Consider the following 18,068-nt stretch of genomic DNA (forward strand, 5'->3'; position numbering starts at 1 on the left):
AAAGCAGAGAAGTAGAGGAGGTAAGACTTGTTTATTGCTTTTATTAATAAATTATCCGGCAGAAGTATTAAGAGTCAATCCTTGGGCGTAGAAGACATCTCTATTTGGAAACGATAACCCTGTCCTCGCTATTTCGGGACACAGGGTCACCCGCCAGCTATGGGTCTGTGCCGGAGATACTGGCCTCTCCTGCAATCCCCAAGCCCGCTGGAGCGTGCCCTCCAGGCCCGCCCCGCCCCCTGGACTCACCCTCCCGCCCCTGAGCACGCCCCTGAGCACGCCCCTTCCCGCCCCTGGGCCCGCCCCTGGGCCCGCCTCTCCGGCTCTCTCTTCCGTTCAGGCACCTGCCTGGCCGCCCCGCGCGGGGTCCTGAGGCGCCTCGGGGAAACTCTGCGATTGGTTGCAGCTTGTGGCTGGAGTTCGGCTCCAGCGGCGCTTGACAACCGCAGTCTGCCAAAGACTGAACTGGGCGGTCGCCGGCCCGGGAGGGGCGGAGGCGAGAAGGACTGGCTGACGAACTGATGGACTGACGCGCGGGTGGCTGGAGGGAGGACCGACGCCAACCCCTTACCGCCGCCCTTGCGCTCCTTCCCCAGCCCGGAGCCGGCAGCTTCGGGCCACAGCCGCCGGCCTCGCAGCTGCGTTCCCTTTCGCCACTTCTGCGGGCTCATCTCGGAGCCCTCAGGTGAGAGACTACGGGAGGCGGGGGCGGGCCGCTGCACACCTCTGTTGCCATGGTCACCCGTCGCCACCTGTCTCCCGCTGACTGGGCTCTGACCCCTCAGCCCAGAGAGTAGCGTTCGAGGCCCATGAGAAGGGGCTTTGGGTAGGTTTGGGTGGTGCTTGGGTGGAGACGGGTCGTGGGTGAGGCCCCGGCGCTGCAGGATGGGGACCTGGGAACTGCCAGGCCTCCATTCGAGGCCGCCGCTCCTGGACCACACCTTTCCCACATTGCCGCCGCGGTTCTAGGGGCAGAGCGACGCCCCTCGCCCTGGAACGAGCAGCTAGCGACCGCAGCGTTCGTGGCCACCACGCTGCTGCTGAGGGGCGGGAAGCAGACCGACTGCGGCGCTGCTTCCTTCCTCGCCGCTCTGCGGAGCGGGTGCCAGAACTGAGGGGAGCGCTCGCGTCCCTTTCTGGGCACGCCTTGGCCTGGAGGCGGAGAGGGAGCGGCGGTACTGGGGGCCGGGCGGCTGCTTGGGGCAGCCGAGCGGGGCCGGGTTTGGTCTTTCTGACGTCAGTGGTCAGTAAGAGTAGGCTTTGAGGGGTCTCAGAGTGGTGCAGAGACTGGATTTGGAACGTGGGGTTGTACTCAGGGCGCCTGCGTAGAAGAAAGGGGAGGTTGTAGAATTCATAGGGTTAAGCCTTCCCTGTATTGGGGAGAAAAAGACGGGGCTCTAGCTCTGGGGCGAGGCCTTTAATAAAAGGGGCGGGGGCGAAGGTAGGTAGAGCTTTTGACCAGATGTTTTTTTTCTTTTCTATACCCAGACGTGCTGTTGGTAACCACTCACGGTTTCTGAGAGGGGCTTTTTTGGCAACTTGGTTCTCTTTGCATAATGAAAGGAGAAGTCTTTGTTCCACCCAGATTCATAGGCTGTGATCCTCACTTATTTTCTTTCCTTTGTTGTAAAGTTCATACAATGCTTAAAAAGTTAGTGCCGCAGAAATTAACATGTAGGTTTTAAAAATGTTATAAATCTTTTTTTCACGGCAAATCTAGTTAGAATATTTTTTTAATTTTTTGTCTCTAGTGTTGGCAAGTGTTGCATTGACATTTTACTAGGCAGGAAAACCGCCCAAAAGCCCATTTTCCCTTTATATGGCACATTCTCTAGGTCTTATTTAGGAAGAAGATGTTACAAATTATTTTACCATAGTTTTTTGGAGGATGTAGACTGTTTCCAACAGGAAAGAAATTAATGTACAATTATGGGAAAGACAGGAAGAAAGCCATAACAGTATATTAAGGTAAAAAACCAAAAAATAAACATTTGAATTTGGATGTCTATTATTATTATGAGGGGATTTTTAACCTGTGTTTATTTCCCACCTTATCACCTCCCTGTTTTCTTATAATAAAAAGGAGTAGTAGGGGACTGGGATACAGAGCATTTGCCCAGCATTGGTGGGGCCCTGGGTTCAAACCCAAGAACCAGGACAAAACAAACAAAAACCAGTACTAGGAATGTATCAAAAGAGACAAGAATAGTATCCTGTATTTCTAATTATATAATTATATTTAGTCTCTTTTTGGGTTTGTGAAATTGAATTTATCAATTACTGAATGGATACCATTGATAGGTTTTATGCTGCAGTTTGAAAAACACTTCAAGATAAATGAAAAATATGTGCAGTTTTCTTTAGATCAGTAAGCTGGAAATCAGATTGCTGTATTTAAAATTCTCTTTGCTGCTGATTATAATCTTGGAAGAGCTATTTACTGGACTATTGACTCTGGTTTCTTGTTCTATAAAATGGTATAATACTTATTATTGTTTTAGTCAGTGAATGGGCTCTAAAGTTGAATAGCAATGCATTAGAATACACTTTAGACAAATTTTAAGGCATCTGTTGATTAATTCCCTGTCCCCTGTAGTACTGGAGTTTGAACCCAAGACTCTTGTACTGGGCTACATCCTTAGCCCATTTTTAAATTTTGAGACAGTTGTCATGCTAAATTGCCTAGGCTTCCTTGAATTTACAATCCTCCTATTTCAGCCTCCTGAGTAACTGGGATTACAGGTGTTCCTCACCCTGCACCTGGCTTGTTGATTATCTTTTAATAGAAGGAGCATTGGCAAGAATAATAAAAAAATTTCTGCATGATCTATTTCACATGTCTAAGTCTAGGGCCCAGTTTTTTACAGTGACTTTAAAGGGCTCACAGGAACTGTTGAGGTGCATCCTAAACATTTGGCAGAGGTTCTTTATTTTTGTGGTGATGTGGAGCAAAGGGTGTTTCTAAATGTAGGTCAGAATTGCTTTCTTGCAAATAAAGCTGTAATCAATAGTTGACCTAATTTATATTTGGTGCTGAATAATCCTGAATGTGGATGATTGGTTCTTGACTAATGAAGAAATAACTTTATCCTGTTGACCTGTGGTTTTCAAACTGGAGTATTTGGACCATTAGAAACATGCAACATTGTAGGTGGGGATGTGGCTAAGCGGTAACGCGCTCGCCTGGCATACGTCCGGCCCAGGTTCGATCCTCAGCACCACATACAAACAAAGATGTTGTGTCCGCCGAAAACTACATAATAAATATTAAAATTAAAAAAAAAACATGCAACTTGTGCTAAGAGATAAACCTTTGTTCACATAACATAGCACACATTTATGGAATTATCAGTTTCACTTGAAGACTTGGGTAAAAATATTATTTTTGTTTTAAAGCAAAAAGATCATATGGAGAAAGCAATATTCCATTAATCTAAGGTAAAATTCCGAGACTTCAAAAGCAATTTCATGCTAAGAACTCTCTGGGGATGTTTTTAGTTTCTTCTGTCCTCAAAGGAAAGTCTAAGAAACTTTACCTTGGGCTAATTCAGCTAATGAATGGCATATCATTACATAGCACAAGAAATAAACTGAATTGCAATTTTAAAACTTTGACTGATATTAGGTTCAACATCACTTGAGTCCTAATCATGTCCCCTCCCCTTTTTTAATCCCTGTTAAAGTCAGAGTGCTATAGTAGAGAGGTCATAGGATTTCAGTCAGATACATTCTGTCATCCCATTCTTGGCTCTGCATTTAATTGCCTCAGAGGCAAATACCTAACATCTCTAAGTGTTAGTGTAATCATCCATAAAATGACAATCATAGAGTCATAAGAATTACATAGATACTATCTGAAAGTTTTTAGCACAAGGTCTGGCATGTGGTATGTATCTCTGTATATTAGGATACTAATAATCCTTTAAACTCATTCTTAGCAGGAAATTTTGTTACCCCCTAACTTTCTTTCTTTCTTTTTTTTTTTTTTTTAGGACTTTCTTTCTTTCTTTTTAGTTTTATTGGTTTTATTTATTTAAATACACAATAGCGGAATGCATTACAATTCTTATTACATAGAGTACAATTTTTCATATCTTTGTATATAGAGTATGTTCACGCCAGTTCATGCCTTTATACATGTTCTTTTTTGCATAACAATTCTTATTACACATATATACCACAATTTTTCATATCTTTTTTTTTTTAAAGAGAGAGTGAGAGAGGAGAGAGAGAGAGAGAGAATTTTTAATATTTATTTTTCAGTTCTCGGCGGACACAACATCTTTGTTGGTATGTGGTGCTGAGGATCGAACCCGGGCCGCACGCATGCCAGGCGAGCGCGCTACCGCTTGAGCCACGTCCCCAGCCCTTCATATCTCTTTATATGTAAAATATGTTGACACCCAATTCGAGTCTTCATACATGTACTTTGGATAATGATGTCCATCACATTCCACTGACCCCCTAATTTTCAATGGCATTTTATATGTAATTCTCTTTTGTTAATCTGTACTTTATATTTTATGTACATTATTTTCATATGCAAGACTCAAACCCAGGTCTTCAGACTCTAAATCCCCTGCTGGCCCACATCCAAGGATATTTCACTTTTGAGACCACCACATTAAATGGCTAACTCTTACATATTTTAACTATTTTTTTTTCCTTTTGAATTTCTATTCAAGGATAAAGATATCCTTATAAAATACTTCACATCTTCCTTATAACCTTCTTTTGTGACTTCTTGTTTAGCATAGTAGCTTAAACATTGTACTTGGTAACTGTAGGTGTGTTCATAGGTGTGTTGAAACTAAGAAATACTCAAATATTTTTAAAATGGATACTAACTTTAAACAAGTATTACCACAAGTAGGAGTTTCTTCATGCCATCTGTTTAATCTTTAAATTTCCTCTTTACCTATCATTTTTAACATAATTGGTCTAATTGATCTTCCCAATGTTTAAAAAAATCACACCTAAAATATTTTTAAAAACAAGTCAACTTATTCCAAAGTAAATTTTTATATTTGCTATCCAGAGCACAGTAGCTCTCCCATAGCATTCATCGTCCAACTTAGTCAAGCCTATGAGTTTTGAAGGGAAGAAATTTACATTTATTGAACACTAATCACGTTCTCACTACTCTACTAGGAGATTTATCTCATTTTACAAGTCACTATTCTACTTTATATAGAGAGAGTACTACATGAAAAAAGGACATAATTTTTACACTGTTTATACTTGACTCATTTAATTAAAAATGTGTCTTTTTATGGCTAAGTACAACGTTTTATGATTCTTGTTATTTGTTGATAAAGAAAGTGCAACTTGACTAAAATCTTTGAGAAAGTTTTATAGAACGAATAGTTATAGCCTAAATGTCCATTTTTGGCTTAACATTTTTAATGGTATTTTGAAAACTTAAAAACAGAATTAGATTGCTTTTTTTCCCAGCTTTAAGGGAAGCTTTGGAAATGAAATTCTGGAAAATGCAAAACCACAAATTTTCACTAGTAAATGATGATATAAAACAACTGTAGGTGTGTTTATAGTAAATGTCCACATTATGAGAAGTGTTAGTTTCAGTCTATTATAGTTGTTGATCAGATCAGCCATACTTGAGTATTGTGTTCTATTTTAGGTGCTTGAAGAGGGAAATTTAACAAATATACTGTGGAGGATGATCAGTATGGTATGGGATGTGGAAACTATGTTTTGTGAAGGCTGGTGTTTGAAAGGATCCATTAAACAACATTAGATATGAGAATAGTGCCCAGTGTTTTTGCATTGTAAGCATAGTAATTAATCTTGTTTTTGGATTCTCTTCTAGTTGGTACTTTGATATAAAATAGGAACTTTGAGATGTAATTCTAAAATTTCTTTTTTCATATTTTTTTTGCTTATTTAAGTTCCCTATAAATAGAATTGGAATTTGTGAGTCAAAGGTTTTTTTTAATATTTATTTATTTATTTTTAGTTGTAGTTGGACACAATATCTTTATTTTATTTTTATGTGGTGCTGAGGATAGAACCCAGGGCCTACACATGCTGGGCGAGCACTCTACCACTGAGCCACAATCCCAGCCCCATGAGTCAAAGTTTTTATGTCTTTTTTTTTTTTTGGTACCAGAGATTGAACTCAGGGGCACTTAACTACTGAGCCACATCCCCCAACCTTTTTTTTTTTATTATTTTTTTTTATTTTATTGTTGGTCATTCAAAACATTACATAGTTCTTAATATACCATATTTCACAGATTGATTCAAGTGGGTTATGAACTCCCATTTTTACCCTGTATACAGATTGCTGTGTCACATCAGTTTCCCCCAACCTTTTTTATTTTTAGATGGTCTCCCTAAATTGCTTAGAGCCTCCTAAACTGAACTTTGAACTTGTGATAATAATCCTCTTGCCTCAGCCTCCAGAGCTACTGGGATTACAGATAAGTGCCCCCATGTTCACAGAGGGAATTGAACCACTGAACTAAATCCTCAGCTTTTTTACTTTTTATTTTGAGACAGGGTCTTGCTGAATTGCTTTGCTTAGGTCATCGCTAAATTGTTGAGACTCGTCTTGAACTTGAACCCATGATCATCCTGCCTTAGCCTTCTGAGTTGCTGGAATTACAGGCGTGTGCCACCATGTTGGGCTTCTGCATATATTTTTTATAGGTAAAAATTTCATGCTGTCGGGCTGGGGTTGTGGTACAGTGGTAGGGTGCTTGTCTAGCATGTTTGAGGCTCTGGGTTTCATTCCCCAAGATCAAACAAACAAACAAATAATTAAATAAATAAAGGTTAAAAAAAATGTCATACTGTCAAATTCTCTCTCAAAAAGTTTTGTTCTGGGGGATAGAGCTGTGGTTCGGTGGTAGAGCGCTCACCTGGCATGTGTGAGGCACTGGGTTTGATCCTCAGCAATACATAAAAATAAAATAAAAGTATTGTGTTCACCTGTAACTAAAATTGTGTGTGTATTTGTGTGTGTGTGTATGTGTGTACATACACACACACACACACAAAGTCTATCCTAGTTTACATTCTTTTTTTTTTTTTTTTTGTATACTGGGCCATTGATCCACATCCCCAGCCCTTTATATTTTTGTGTTTAGAGACAGGGTCTTGCTGAGTTGCTTAGGGCTGTGATGAGTTGTTGAGACTGGCTTTGAACTCAGGATCCTCCTGCCTCAGCCTCTTGAGCCGCTGGGATTACAGGCGTGTGCTACCATGCCTGGCCCAGTTTACATTACTAACAACAGTTTACGAAAGGCATTTTACCCAAACTCTTGCCAATACTGAATATTATCTTTTTTTTTTTTTTTTTTTTTTTTTTTGAGACTCCTTGTGTTGTGACTTTGAACTCCTTGGACTTAAATAATTCTCCTGTCTTAGCCTCCCTAGTACCTGGGATCATAGGCTTATGTGCCACCATGCCTTATTTATCAGATTTGATTTTTGCAAAATTGGTAGACCATAAATAGTAGCTTATTTTAGTATTATAGATTGAGTAACTCTTATTTGAAATGCTTGGGACCAAATATAGTTAAGATTTTGGAATTTTTAAAATTTTGGAATATTTGCATAGATTTTAATGATTTAGCATTCCTAATCTGATAATTCAAAATTCTTCAAAATCCAAAACTGAAATTGGGAGTTTTTCAGATTTTTGGATTAGGGATGCTTAACCCTGTATCATTGAGATTGAACTTTAAAAAAATTTTTTTTGGTTGTAGTTCTGTGAATTATTTGTATTCTTTGTTCACTTTTCAACTGGGTTTTTTGTTGTTGGTGGTGTTTTTTTGTGTGTGTGTTTGTTTTGGTGGTGGTAGTTTTGATTTGAAGGTGCCATTTGAATGGTTATAGGTGATAACATTTTAACTCTGTTTGTATTTAATCCTTCTTTCCCTTCCTACCCTCCCCACCTTGACTTAAGTTGTGACAAGTTTAATTGAATGGAAGGTTAACATTTTATGTTCAGTGTCAAAGATGACAGTTTTCTTTTTTACCTTTTCTGGGTAATTGATTGAATTGAGCAGTCTGATTCAAAAACTAGATTTTGTTTATCTTATAAAATTTTAGTTTGTTTTAAAAATACTTGTGGGTTCAACTGGGCTTCCTGTAAGTGACTTTGGAGGCTGAGACAGGAGGACCGAAGTTCAAAGCCAGACTCATCATTTAGTGAGTCTCTAAATAACTTAGTGAGACCCTGCTTCAAAGTAAAAAAATGAAAAGGGTTGGGGGTATGGCTAAGTGGTTAAACCCCTCTGGATTCAATACCCAGTACCAAAACAATAAAAAAAATTGTGTGTGTATACACACACACATTTATTTATTGGTATGTACATGAAAACAAATCTTTAATCTCATAAAGATTGATAAAAATATATAAATCAGTTCTGAAAAGAGGTGTTGGGTTATGGAAAAAATACAAATCATTCTGAAACATCACTTCATTACATACATTACTAATTTCTTCCAGTAATTTGCAAGTAACTAGTTACTTATGTTTTGTTGTTTTTTTAATTTTATGAATAGGTAATATTAAATTGTACATAGTACAAAATTCAAAAGGTTTTAAAGGGGTAAATGATAAAAAAAGTTATCTCATATATATGATTTCTATTTGATTATAAAGGTAGCACTGATATATTTTTTCATGAAACTTTTTCCATATCTAAAATATATATGTGTGTATATATACATTTTTTGGGGGGGGGGTATACCAGGGATTGAACCTAGGGGTAGTTAACCACTGAGCCACATCACAGCCCTCCCTTTTAAATATTTTTTTTAGTTGTTGGTAGACCTTTATTTAATTTATTTATATGTGAGGCTGAGAATTGAACCCAGTGCCTCATACATGCCAGGCAAGTGCACTACTGCTGAGTCCCAGCCCCAGACCTCACCACAGCCATTTTATATTTTATTTAGAGACAGAGTCTTGCTGAGTTGCTAAGTACCTCTCTCATCTGCTGAGGCTGGCTTTGAACTCCTGCCTCAGCCTCCTAAGTGGCTGGGATTATGCCCGGCTCCCATTACTATTCTTTATCTATATTTTCCTTCTTGGACATAACTATTACCAATTTTTGATGTCTTTTTTTCCAGAAATACTTATACATATATATGTAGCATATAATTTATGTTCATTGAATTCAGTTTATAGTTATATAAAGCTGCACCTGGTTTAGAAATAGTTTGTTTCTCTAAGGCAAAAGTCATTTACAGTTCCAGAAGGTTAATTAAAAATAATCTATGAGTGCAGGGTCTGTAGCTCAGTGGCAGAGCACTTGCCTAGCATATGTGAGGCACTGGGTTCCATCCTCAGTACCACATAAAAATAAACAAATAAAATAAAGACATTCTGTCCATCTATAACTAAAAAAATTTCAAAAAATAATGGATGAATAGAGAACAGCTGACAACAGTAAGAAAGGGACACATGGGCTGGGGTTGTGGCTCAGCGGTAGAGCATTTGCCTAGCATGGGCAAGGCCCTGGGTTCGATCCCCAACACCCCATAAAAATAAATAAATAAAGATATTGTGTCCAACTACAATTAAAATATATATATATATATATAAAAAGAAAGGGACACGTGCTACATCCTGTTATGTTAGGTGATTAACAGACATTTTCTTTTGTTTGCTTAAATGATCTAAAGCAAATCAATTTTTTTTCCTTCTTATTAAACTGACATTATACATTTGAGGCTTCTGATTGTCCCATACTTAATATTCCCACTTCCAGAATATATTCTTCCTATTATTAAAATGTGAATTAAGGCAAATTTTAAACTTGAAAGCAGATCATAGAAATTAGAGCCATTAAGTACCTTTTTCATGACCATAAAATTTGTAATGACAGTGTCCTAATTCCCTTCATCTTATACTTCTGAATCATTCTTATCCTTCTTTGTTTTTCTTCTTTCCCATTCTGTTTTTAGTAAGAAACATCAGGCAAAGGAACATTTATATTTGATTATAAAGGTAGCACTGATATATTTTTTTCATGAAACTTTTTCCATATCTATATATGGAAACAGAAGCCTAATTAATATATTTTTACTACCATTATTTGGTTTTTTTTAAAGAGAGAGTGAGAGAGGAGAGAGAGAGAGAGAGAGAGAGAGAGAGAGAGAGAGAGAGAATTTTTTTTAATATTTATTTCTTAGTTCTCGGCGGACACAACATCTTTGTTGGTATGCGGTGCTGAGGATTGAACCCGGGCCGCAGGCATGCCAGAGGAGCGCGCTACCGCCTGAGCCACATTCCCAGCCCCTTGTTTTTTTAATATTTATTTTTTGGTTGTAGTTGGACACAATACCTTTATTTTATTTATTTATTTTTATGTGGTGCTGAGGCGAGTGCTCTACCACTGAGCCACAACCCCAGCCCCATTATTTGTTTTTTATTCTTATCTATTGTTAACATTTTACAAACTTGTATTTCTTTTTTTTTTTTTTTTTTTTAAGAGAGAGTGAGAGAGGGGGAGAGAGAGGAGAGAGAGAGAATTTTTTAATATTTATTTTTCAGTTATCGGCGGACACAACATCTTTGTATGTGGTGCTGAGGATCGAACCCGGGCCGCACGCACACCAGGTGAGCACGCTACCACTTGAGCCACATCCCCAGCCCACAAACTTATATTTTTAAAAAATAATTTTATTTCTTGCCCCTTGCTACATCTAATCTCTTTTTACTGAGACAGCACTGGGAGTTCATATAAGATCCCATCTAGAATTTAGTTTCTGTGAATGCCAATTATATCTAAGTACTAAATACTGAAATACTACTTTACAGCTGATTTCCAGATACCTTTATTTTTATTTTTTGGTACTGGGGGATTGATCCCAGAGGCACTTTACCACTGAGCTACAACCCCAGCTCCCTCTTTTCTTTCTTTCTTTTTTCTTTTCTTTTTTTTTTTAGAGCTAGGGTCTTGCCGAGTTGCTTAAGGGTCTTGCTAAATTGCTGAGGATCGCCTCAAATTTGCAGTCCTCCTGATTCAGTGGAATTACAGATGTGCTCCCTTGCACCCAGGCAGATACCTTATTTTTAATGAAAACTTATTTTTTAATGTTACGTAGTCCAGGTATTGAATATAAATAAAAATTTACTTTTTGATAGCCAATCCATAGATATGTTTTGTGATTTAAAAAAATTTCCATTTAACGTGGAGATACTGAGACACCCATTTTTTTTTCCCATTTTGTTTTGCATTTTCGTGGATTATACCTTACATAGTCCCTATGTAAATTCTTTAATAATGTTAAATATGTTCACAATGTACCATGGACTGGCAGGTCTACCTAAGATGCTTTCAGAGTTGACTTTGACTAAACAGTTGGATTCGAGGACTAGAGCTCAATCTTTTTGAAAGTCTTTAGAACAGTTGTAAACAAGACATCTGTTTCGTAAATTTTTTTCCCCTTTTAGTAATGGGGAGGGGATTGTCCTCACACATACTAGGCAAGCACTGTATTACAGAGATATATCTCTAGCTTATTTTATTTTATTTAGAAGGAGAGGGGTTGTCTCATTAAGTTGTTCAGGCCAACCTGGAACTTGGGATCCTCCTGCCTCAACTTCTCATTAGTTGAAATGTCAGGCCTCCACTGCTATACCTTATTCTGTACTTCTGTGGTAGAACATGTCTTTGGTGATTTTGTATCTCAAACTGTGCAGCTGACATAAGTTGAAAAATGTCCTATGTGTGCATATCTCATTTTAAAACAATTTTAGGGCCAGGCATAATGGGCATGTCTGTAGTCCTAGGAGCTGAGATAGAAGAATCACTTGATACCAGGAATTTAAACCTAGGCAGCATAGTGAGAACTCATCTTAAAGGGAAAAAAGTAATTTTAGTAGTTCCTAAGTGAGTTAGATATTCTGAACTCATAGCTCCCTTTGGGGCAGAGGGAAAAGTATTTATCATTGAATTTTCTGAATTGGAGAAGAATTCAAGCTTTTCAGCAATGCATAATTTGAGGCAGTTTTGAAATATTCATGAATTATATGTTCATATGTTTAAATATGTGTATAACATACCATCTCTATTTTTTAAAGAGAGAGGAGAGAGAGAGAGAGAGAATTTTTAATATTTATTTTTAGTTCTTGGTGGACACAACATCTTTGTTGGTATGTGGTGCTGAGGATCGAACCCAGGCTGCACGCATGCAAGGCGAGCGCGCTACCGCTTGAGCCACATCCCCAGCCCAGCCATCTCTAAATTACATAGTTAGGATTTTGGGATCCTCTATAAATGTTTCAGTTACACAAGGAGATTTAGAAAAGAATGATTAGTATAATTATCAAGCATATGTCCATGTTGATGTTGTGTCCAGCAACAAAGGTTCTAAAAAAAAAAAAAATTCTGAGTCGAGTGATTAAAATACCATACTTTTCCAGTGGGAATTTCACAATATAAAATTAAAACTTGTCTTTTTAATTAGATTTTTTAAAAACCCTGAACCAATTCTAAGTTAATTAGCATACATTTTCTGTAAAGCCAGTGTAAAACATATTTTTTTTTTTTAAAGAGAGAGAGTGGGGGGGGAGAGAGAGAGAGAGAGAGAATTTTTAATATTTATTTTTTAGTTCTCGGCGGACACAACATCTTTGTTGGTATGTGGTGCTGAGGATCGAACCCGGGCCGCACGCATGCCAGGCGAGCGCGCTACCGCTTGAGCCACATCCCCAGCCCGTAAAACATATTTTTAATAATGTGTTTTCTTTTTTTAGGATTTATTGACCAGAAGTGAATGCAGCATTCAATTTGTAGTCATGTAGGACAGGGGTGTGTACCTGTAGTCCCAGCTTCTTGGGAGGCTAAAGCAGGAGGATCATTTGTAGCAGGAGTTCAAGGCTAGTGTGGGCAATATAGCAAGACCAGAACTTCTGATTTGAATTAAAATGAGACTATTGCTGTAAATTTCACTCTAGAATTACTTAATATTTTGACTGATATTTAAATTAAATGTTGAATATGAAGCCTGTAACGTATTTATATTGAACTACATTAGAAAATTTTAGTTTTAGGGTTATCGTTGTAGCTCATTGTTAGTGCCCTGGGTTCAGTCCCCAGTATCAATAAAAGAAAAGAAAATTGTAGGTTTAATTCTGCACTAAATTTTGTTGGTTCATGATGATGTAATGAAGTATCCTCTAAGATCTACTATAGGAATGGAATAATAGTTTTTCTGAGAGTTAAATTAGTAAAAGCTATTTTTTTGTTAGACTTATCAGAGGATTTGAAAGAGTGCTAAAATTGCTAACTGGTGTACTCTAGGAATAATCTCAGGGAGATAGTTCAGAAATGTGATCAAAATTTAGTGAGTAGAACTCTCATTAATTTTGTTGTACCTTCTTTGGATAAAGTCTATAAAAGGAATAGTGATCAACTTAGCAAAGAGAATCTGTGCACAATGTCCCACAGCTGTAATCCCAGCAATTCGGAAGGCTAAGGCAGGAGTTCGAGACCAATCTCAGCAACTTAGGCCCTGCACAACTTAGTTGTCAAAAATAAAAATAAGGGGGCTAAGGATATTAGCTCAGTTGGAAGAGTGCTTGCCCAGTATGCATAGGGTCCTAGGTTCAATCCCCAGCACACCGCCAAAAAAAATAAAAAATAAGCCTCCTCTCTCAAACAAACAAACAAACAAACTGACTTTAATTACCCCTGACTTTAATTCCTAGTAGAAAAAAAAGGGGGGGGGGTGTTGAGAGCCGCAGCCTAGTCGGAATGGCACCTGGCATATTACCAGAAGGAGTGGTTGAGAGGTGACACCAGCGAGCCATTAAAATGATGACAATTAAGTTAAGCTGTGTATAATTGCTGTGACTGGATGATGCTGGATTGAAACAGGCTGTGTATTCACTTGTATATGGACCCCTGCTGTCCAGCAATAGGGTGACTCATGCTGCCTCCTTCCTGAGCTGGCTACTTTTGAGTTCTCCCAGCGCAGTGGGGATTCCTGGAGAGTTCTGTTGATTGGTGAAAGCCGGGGGAGCGAGTTCCGGTTGGTATGTGGTGTTGCTGGAAGTGCCATTGGGTGGCGGAATTGGGCAGCTGGTTTTTAGGGGAGAGGTTTGTGATTTATCTGTTTTCTGAGTCGGATATATCCTTATTGTGGAATGGGATTATCTTAGTCATTGAATATTTGTTTAGTCATTAAATATTTGAGTTAAATAATTGTTTTACAGGGTTCTTCCCCTTGTTTCCTTGTTTACATAGCACCTCTTCATGAGAGATTGTACTTATCCAAGGAGAGCATTCTAGTTGGTTAGATATTTGCATTCTCATTATAAAAAAATAAATTGATAAAAAGTAAACAACTTGAAAAAATGTAACCTGTGAATCTATGTGTATGTTTGTTTTTGTGAGGTAGGTTAAAATAAGTTGATCCTGTGAAAGAGGTAATACTTATAGTCCTTTTTTATCTGATGAGTTTTCTTGGCAGCTAGTCCACTATAATAAGTAGTCTTTTACATTGCTCCCAGTCTTAACATTTTTTTTTTAAAGAGAGAGAGAGAGAGAGAGAGAGAGAGAGAGAGAGAGAGAATTTTTTTTAATATTTATTTTTTAGTTATTGGCGGACACAACATCCTTGTTTGTATGTGGTGCTGAGGATCGAACCCAGGCCGCACGCACTTGAGAGGAGCTCGCTACTGCTTGAGCCACATCCCCAGCCCCCAGTCTTAACATTTGAAAACAATAGTTTGGGCCATTTAACTTGTATGGTTTCATCTGTAGAATGAGAAGGTTGACTGAATGATCTTCACAGTCCTCCTAATTCTAAATAAATCTTTATGGTATTATAACTTATGTGCTGATTATATCACTGCAGACCTATAAATAAGAATTAAAAGGAATTTAAGAAAGTTTTAAAATATCATTGAAACTAGAGGTGGGGGCTCATACCTGTAATCCTAGCAACTGGGAAGGCTGAGGCAGGAGGATTGCAAGTTCAAAGCCAGCCTCAGCATTTAGTGATACCCTAAGCAATTTATCCAGACATTGTCTCAAAATCAAACAAAAAGGCCTAGGGATGTAGTTTAGTGGTTAAGTGCCCTTAGGTTCAATCCCCAGTGCCCCTCCCCACAAAAAAATCATTGAGATGGCCAACATAAATAAAATTGTACATTTTATTTAGCCTTATTTTGTTTGATTCCAGTGTATGTGAGTCATTTAGATGTTGCTGCTAGACTATATACTTCTTTTTAAAAAAAATATTTATTTTTTATTTGTAGTTGGACACAACACCTTTATTTTGTTTATTTTTATGTGGTGCTGAGAATCAAACCCAGGGCCCTACACAAGCTAGGGGAGCGCTCTACTGCTGAGCCACAACCCCAGCCCCAACTATATGCTTCTTAAGGACAAGGAAAGTGTCTCTAGAGTGTAGGATAGTGCGTATCACAAAAGTGTTAAGTGTTTATCAAATTAATATATTAGGGCATACCTCAAATGATACATTTAGGACATAGCTAAACATGATTTGGTTATTAATGACATTTTAAAGTATTCTTTTTTTTTTTTTTTTTTTCAGTAAGGAGGATGGAACTCAGGTCTTATGCATGCTAGGCAAGCACTCAATCACTAAGCTACACCCCCAGCTCTTTTAAAAATACTTTTTATTATGAAATATTTTAACTATGTACAAGAGTAAAAAAAATATATAATGAATCTCATTTACCCATCAGCCCACTTCAATAGTTACTATTGTTCTTATCTTCATTTCTTTTTCTTTTCTTTTTTTTCAGGTGTAGATGAACACAATATCTTTATTTATTTATTTTTATGTGATGTTGAGGATTGAACCCAGTGCCTCATGCATGCAAGGCAAACACTCTACTACTGAGCTACTCCCCCAGCCCTCATCTTCATTTCTTCCCACTGTCCTCCTGTATTATTTTGGAGCAAATCAGTGACCTTACATCATTTAATGTATAGTTATTCCCATGTCTTTCTCTCAAAGATAAGTACTTTACAAAATTATAGCTATACCTTTGTCACACATTGAAGATGACTTGAGGACTGGGGATGTAGTTCAGTTTGATCCCCAGAACCACAAACCAACCAACAAACAAACAAAAAAAAAGGTGGGACTGGGTTGTGGCTCAGTGGTAGAGCCCTTGTCTGGCATGTGTGAGGCACTGGGTTTGATCCTCAGCATCTCATTAAAATAAATAAAATAAAGGATATTGTGCCCATCTACAACTAAAATAAACATAAATATTAAGTTGGTTTTGATAAATCAATTTTACTTCGCCTCTACTAAGTATTCTCAGGAAATCTGTTATGTTTCATTTCTAGGCAGATAAATTTAGAAAAAAAGCAGTTGGACTAACTTTTTTGTTATTTTCATTCTGTTTAATATTTAGGCTACCAACATGACGGCTGAAGAAACAGTGAATGTAAAAGAGGTTGAAATCATTAAGCTAATTTTGGACTTCCTGAATTCAAAGAAACTTCATATTAGTATGTTGGCCCTTGAGAAGGAAAGTGGAGTCATAAATGGCCTATTTTCAGATGATATGCTTTTCCTGAGGTATGATTCATTATTAGTGTGAGGTTTGTAGCTCTTCTAAAGAAATATTAAATAATAAGAAAGTAACATATTATAATACAGATAGAACTTTATAATCACAGAAGATGGGTCAGTATGATTTTTAAAAATGTTTTTATCTTGGAACATTTACATAACACTAATATTTTCTGTAGAGTGTTTTCAGAGGTATGATCCAGATCATTTAAAAAAAAAAGTCACAAGTCTATTGTTTTTGTGGAATCAACATAAAATATACTTGACTAAGAAATCAGACTCTGGAAAGATAAGGAAAATATTTCTTTTTTTTTTTTTTAAAAAAAACATTCCCTCTTCTGGGAGTTATTTTGCTTTATTTTTATTTAATTATTTTTTTTAAAGAGAGAGAGAGAGAGAGAAATTTTTTAATATTTATTTTTTAGTTTTCGGCGGACACAACATCTTTATTTGTATGTGGTGCTGAGGATCGAACCCGGGCCGCACGCATGCCAGGCGAGCGCGCTACCGCTTGAGCCACATCCCCAGCCCAAGGAAAATATTTCTGAAATGCCATTATTTTAACTATAGGAAAAAATAAAACATAGTCTTTGTAGAAATATATTCCTTAAAAGTATAGAAAAATAGTCACCCTACCACCCAGAAGCACTTATGATTATTTTTAAAATAATAGCAATTTTGTTGTTATTTTTGAATTCTGCTTCACCCATTAATATCACAAGGATTGTCTGTGGTTTCAAATTTATATATTAAAAAATTTCAGTTTACTTAGTTTCCTAATGATTCCTCTAATTTTAGATTATTTTACCCAACTTTCTTAAATGCTCTACTAAACAGCTTTTATGCATGAGACTTTTTTTGTATCTTGGATTATTTTCTTAGGACATTATTTTTAGAGGAATGATTGCGAGGTAAAGGAAATGAACATGTTTGCCAAAATGGAAAGCTAAACACTTGAATTGGATGGAAAAAGAAAATCCCAAATTCTCAGACAGAGATGTATTCTATTTTTATATGATACTCAATATCCTTGACAAGGAGTGCATATTCTGGGGCTGGGGTTATGGCTCAAGCGGTAGCGCGCTCGCCTGGCATGCATGCGGCCCGGGTTCGATCCTCAACACCACATACCAACAAAGATGTTGTGTCCGCCGAGAACTAAAAAATAAATATTAAAAATTCTCTCTCTCTCTCTCTCTCTCTCTCTCCTCTCTCACTCTTTCTTTGAAAAAAAAAAAAAAGGAGTGCATATTCTTGGAAAAAATGAACTGTTCCTAACTCCAGCAAAAAAGAACTTTAAAACTAAAAAGATTTCTCACATTATAAGAACTTATAATAAATTACTCATTATGCTTCCCTATATTTTGTGTTATGAATATCATCCAGCCCCGCCCGGGGAGTTTAGTGATGTAGCTAGTAATTAGTTATAGGGCACTGTTTTGTTTTTTGTTGGGGGACTATCTTTCAAATATTGCTACTTATGAAATTTCACAGTGGTTCATAAGTACCCTACAGGAGCCTATTGG

General features: G+C 37.5%; 1 protein-coding gene across 7 annotated transcripts in view; it reads left to right on the top strand.

The window, feature by feature from the left end:
* The first annotated feature begins 375 nt into the window (after positions 1 to 375).
* The window catches only part of WDR47 (WD repeat domain 47), a 61,033-nt gene continuing 43,340 nt past the window's right edge, over positions 376 to 18,068 (top strand). For 2 of the 7 annotated variants that reach the window (XM_081307924.1, XM_081307926.1), the window contains exons 1-2: positions 377 to 685; positions 16,382 to 16,548. In XM_081307924.1, coding sequence (XP_081164050.1) covers positions 16,391 to 16,548 — 158 coding nt within the window. In that variant the 5' untranslated portion in view covers positions 377 to 685; positions 16,382 to 16,390. Of the gene's footprint in view, positions 686 to 10,531; positions 10,598 to 16,381; positions 16,549 to 18,068 lie in introns of those variants that run through there. The other 5 variants (XM_081307927.1, XM_081307928.1, XM_081307929.1 and 2 more) reach the window with 3 other exon arrangements.

This window comes from Spermophilus citellus (assembly GCF_964194105.1).
Source record: "Spermophilus citellus genome assembly, chromosome: 9".
Classification (NCBI taxonomy): Eukaryota; Metazoa; Chordata; class Mammalia; order Rodentia; family Sciuridae; genus Spermophilus; species Spermophilus citellus.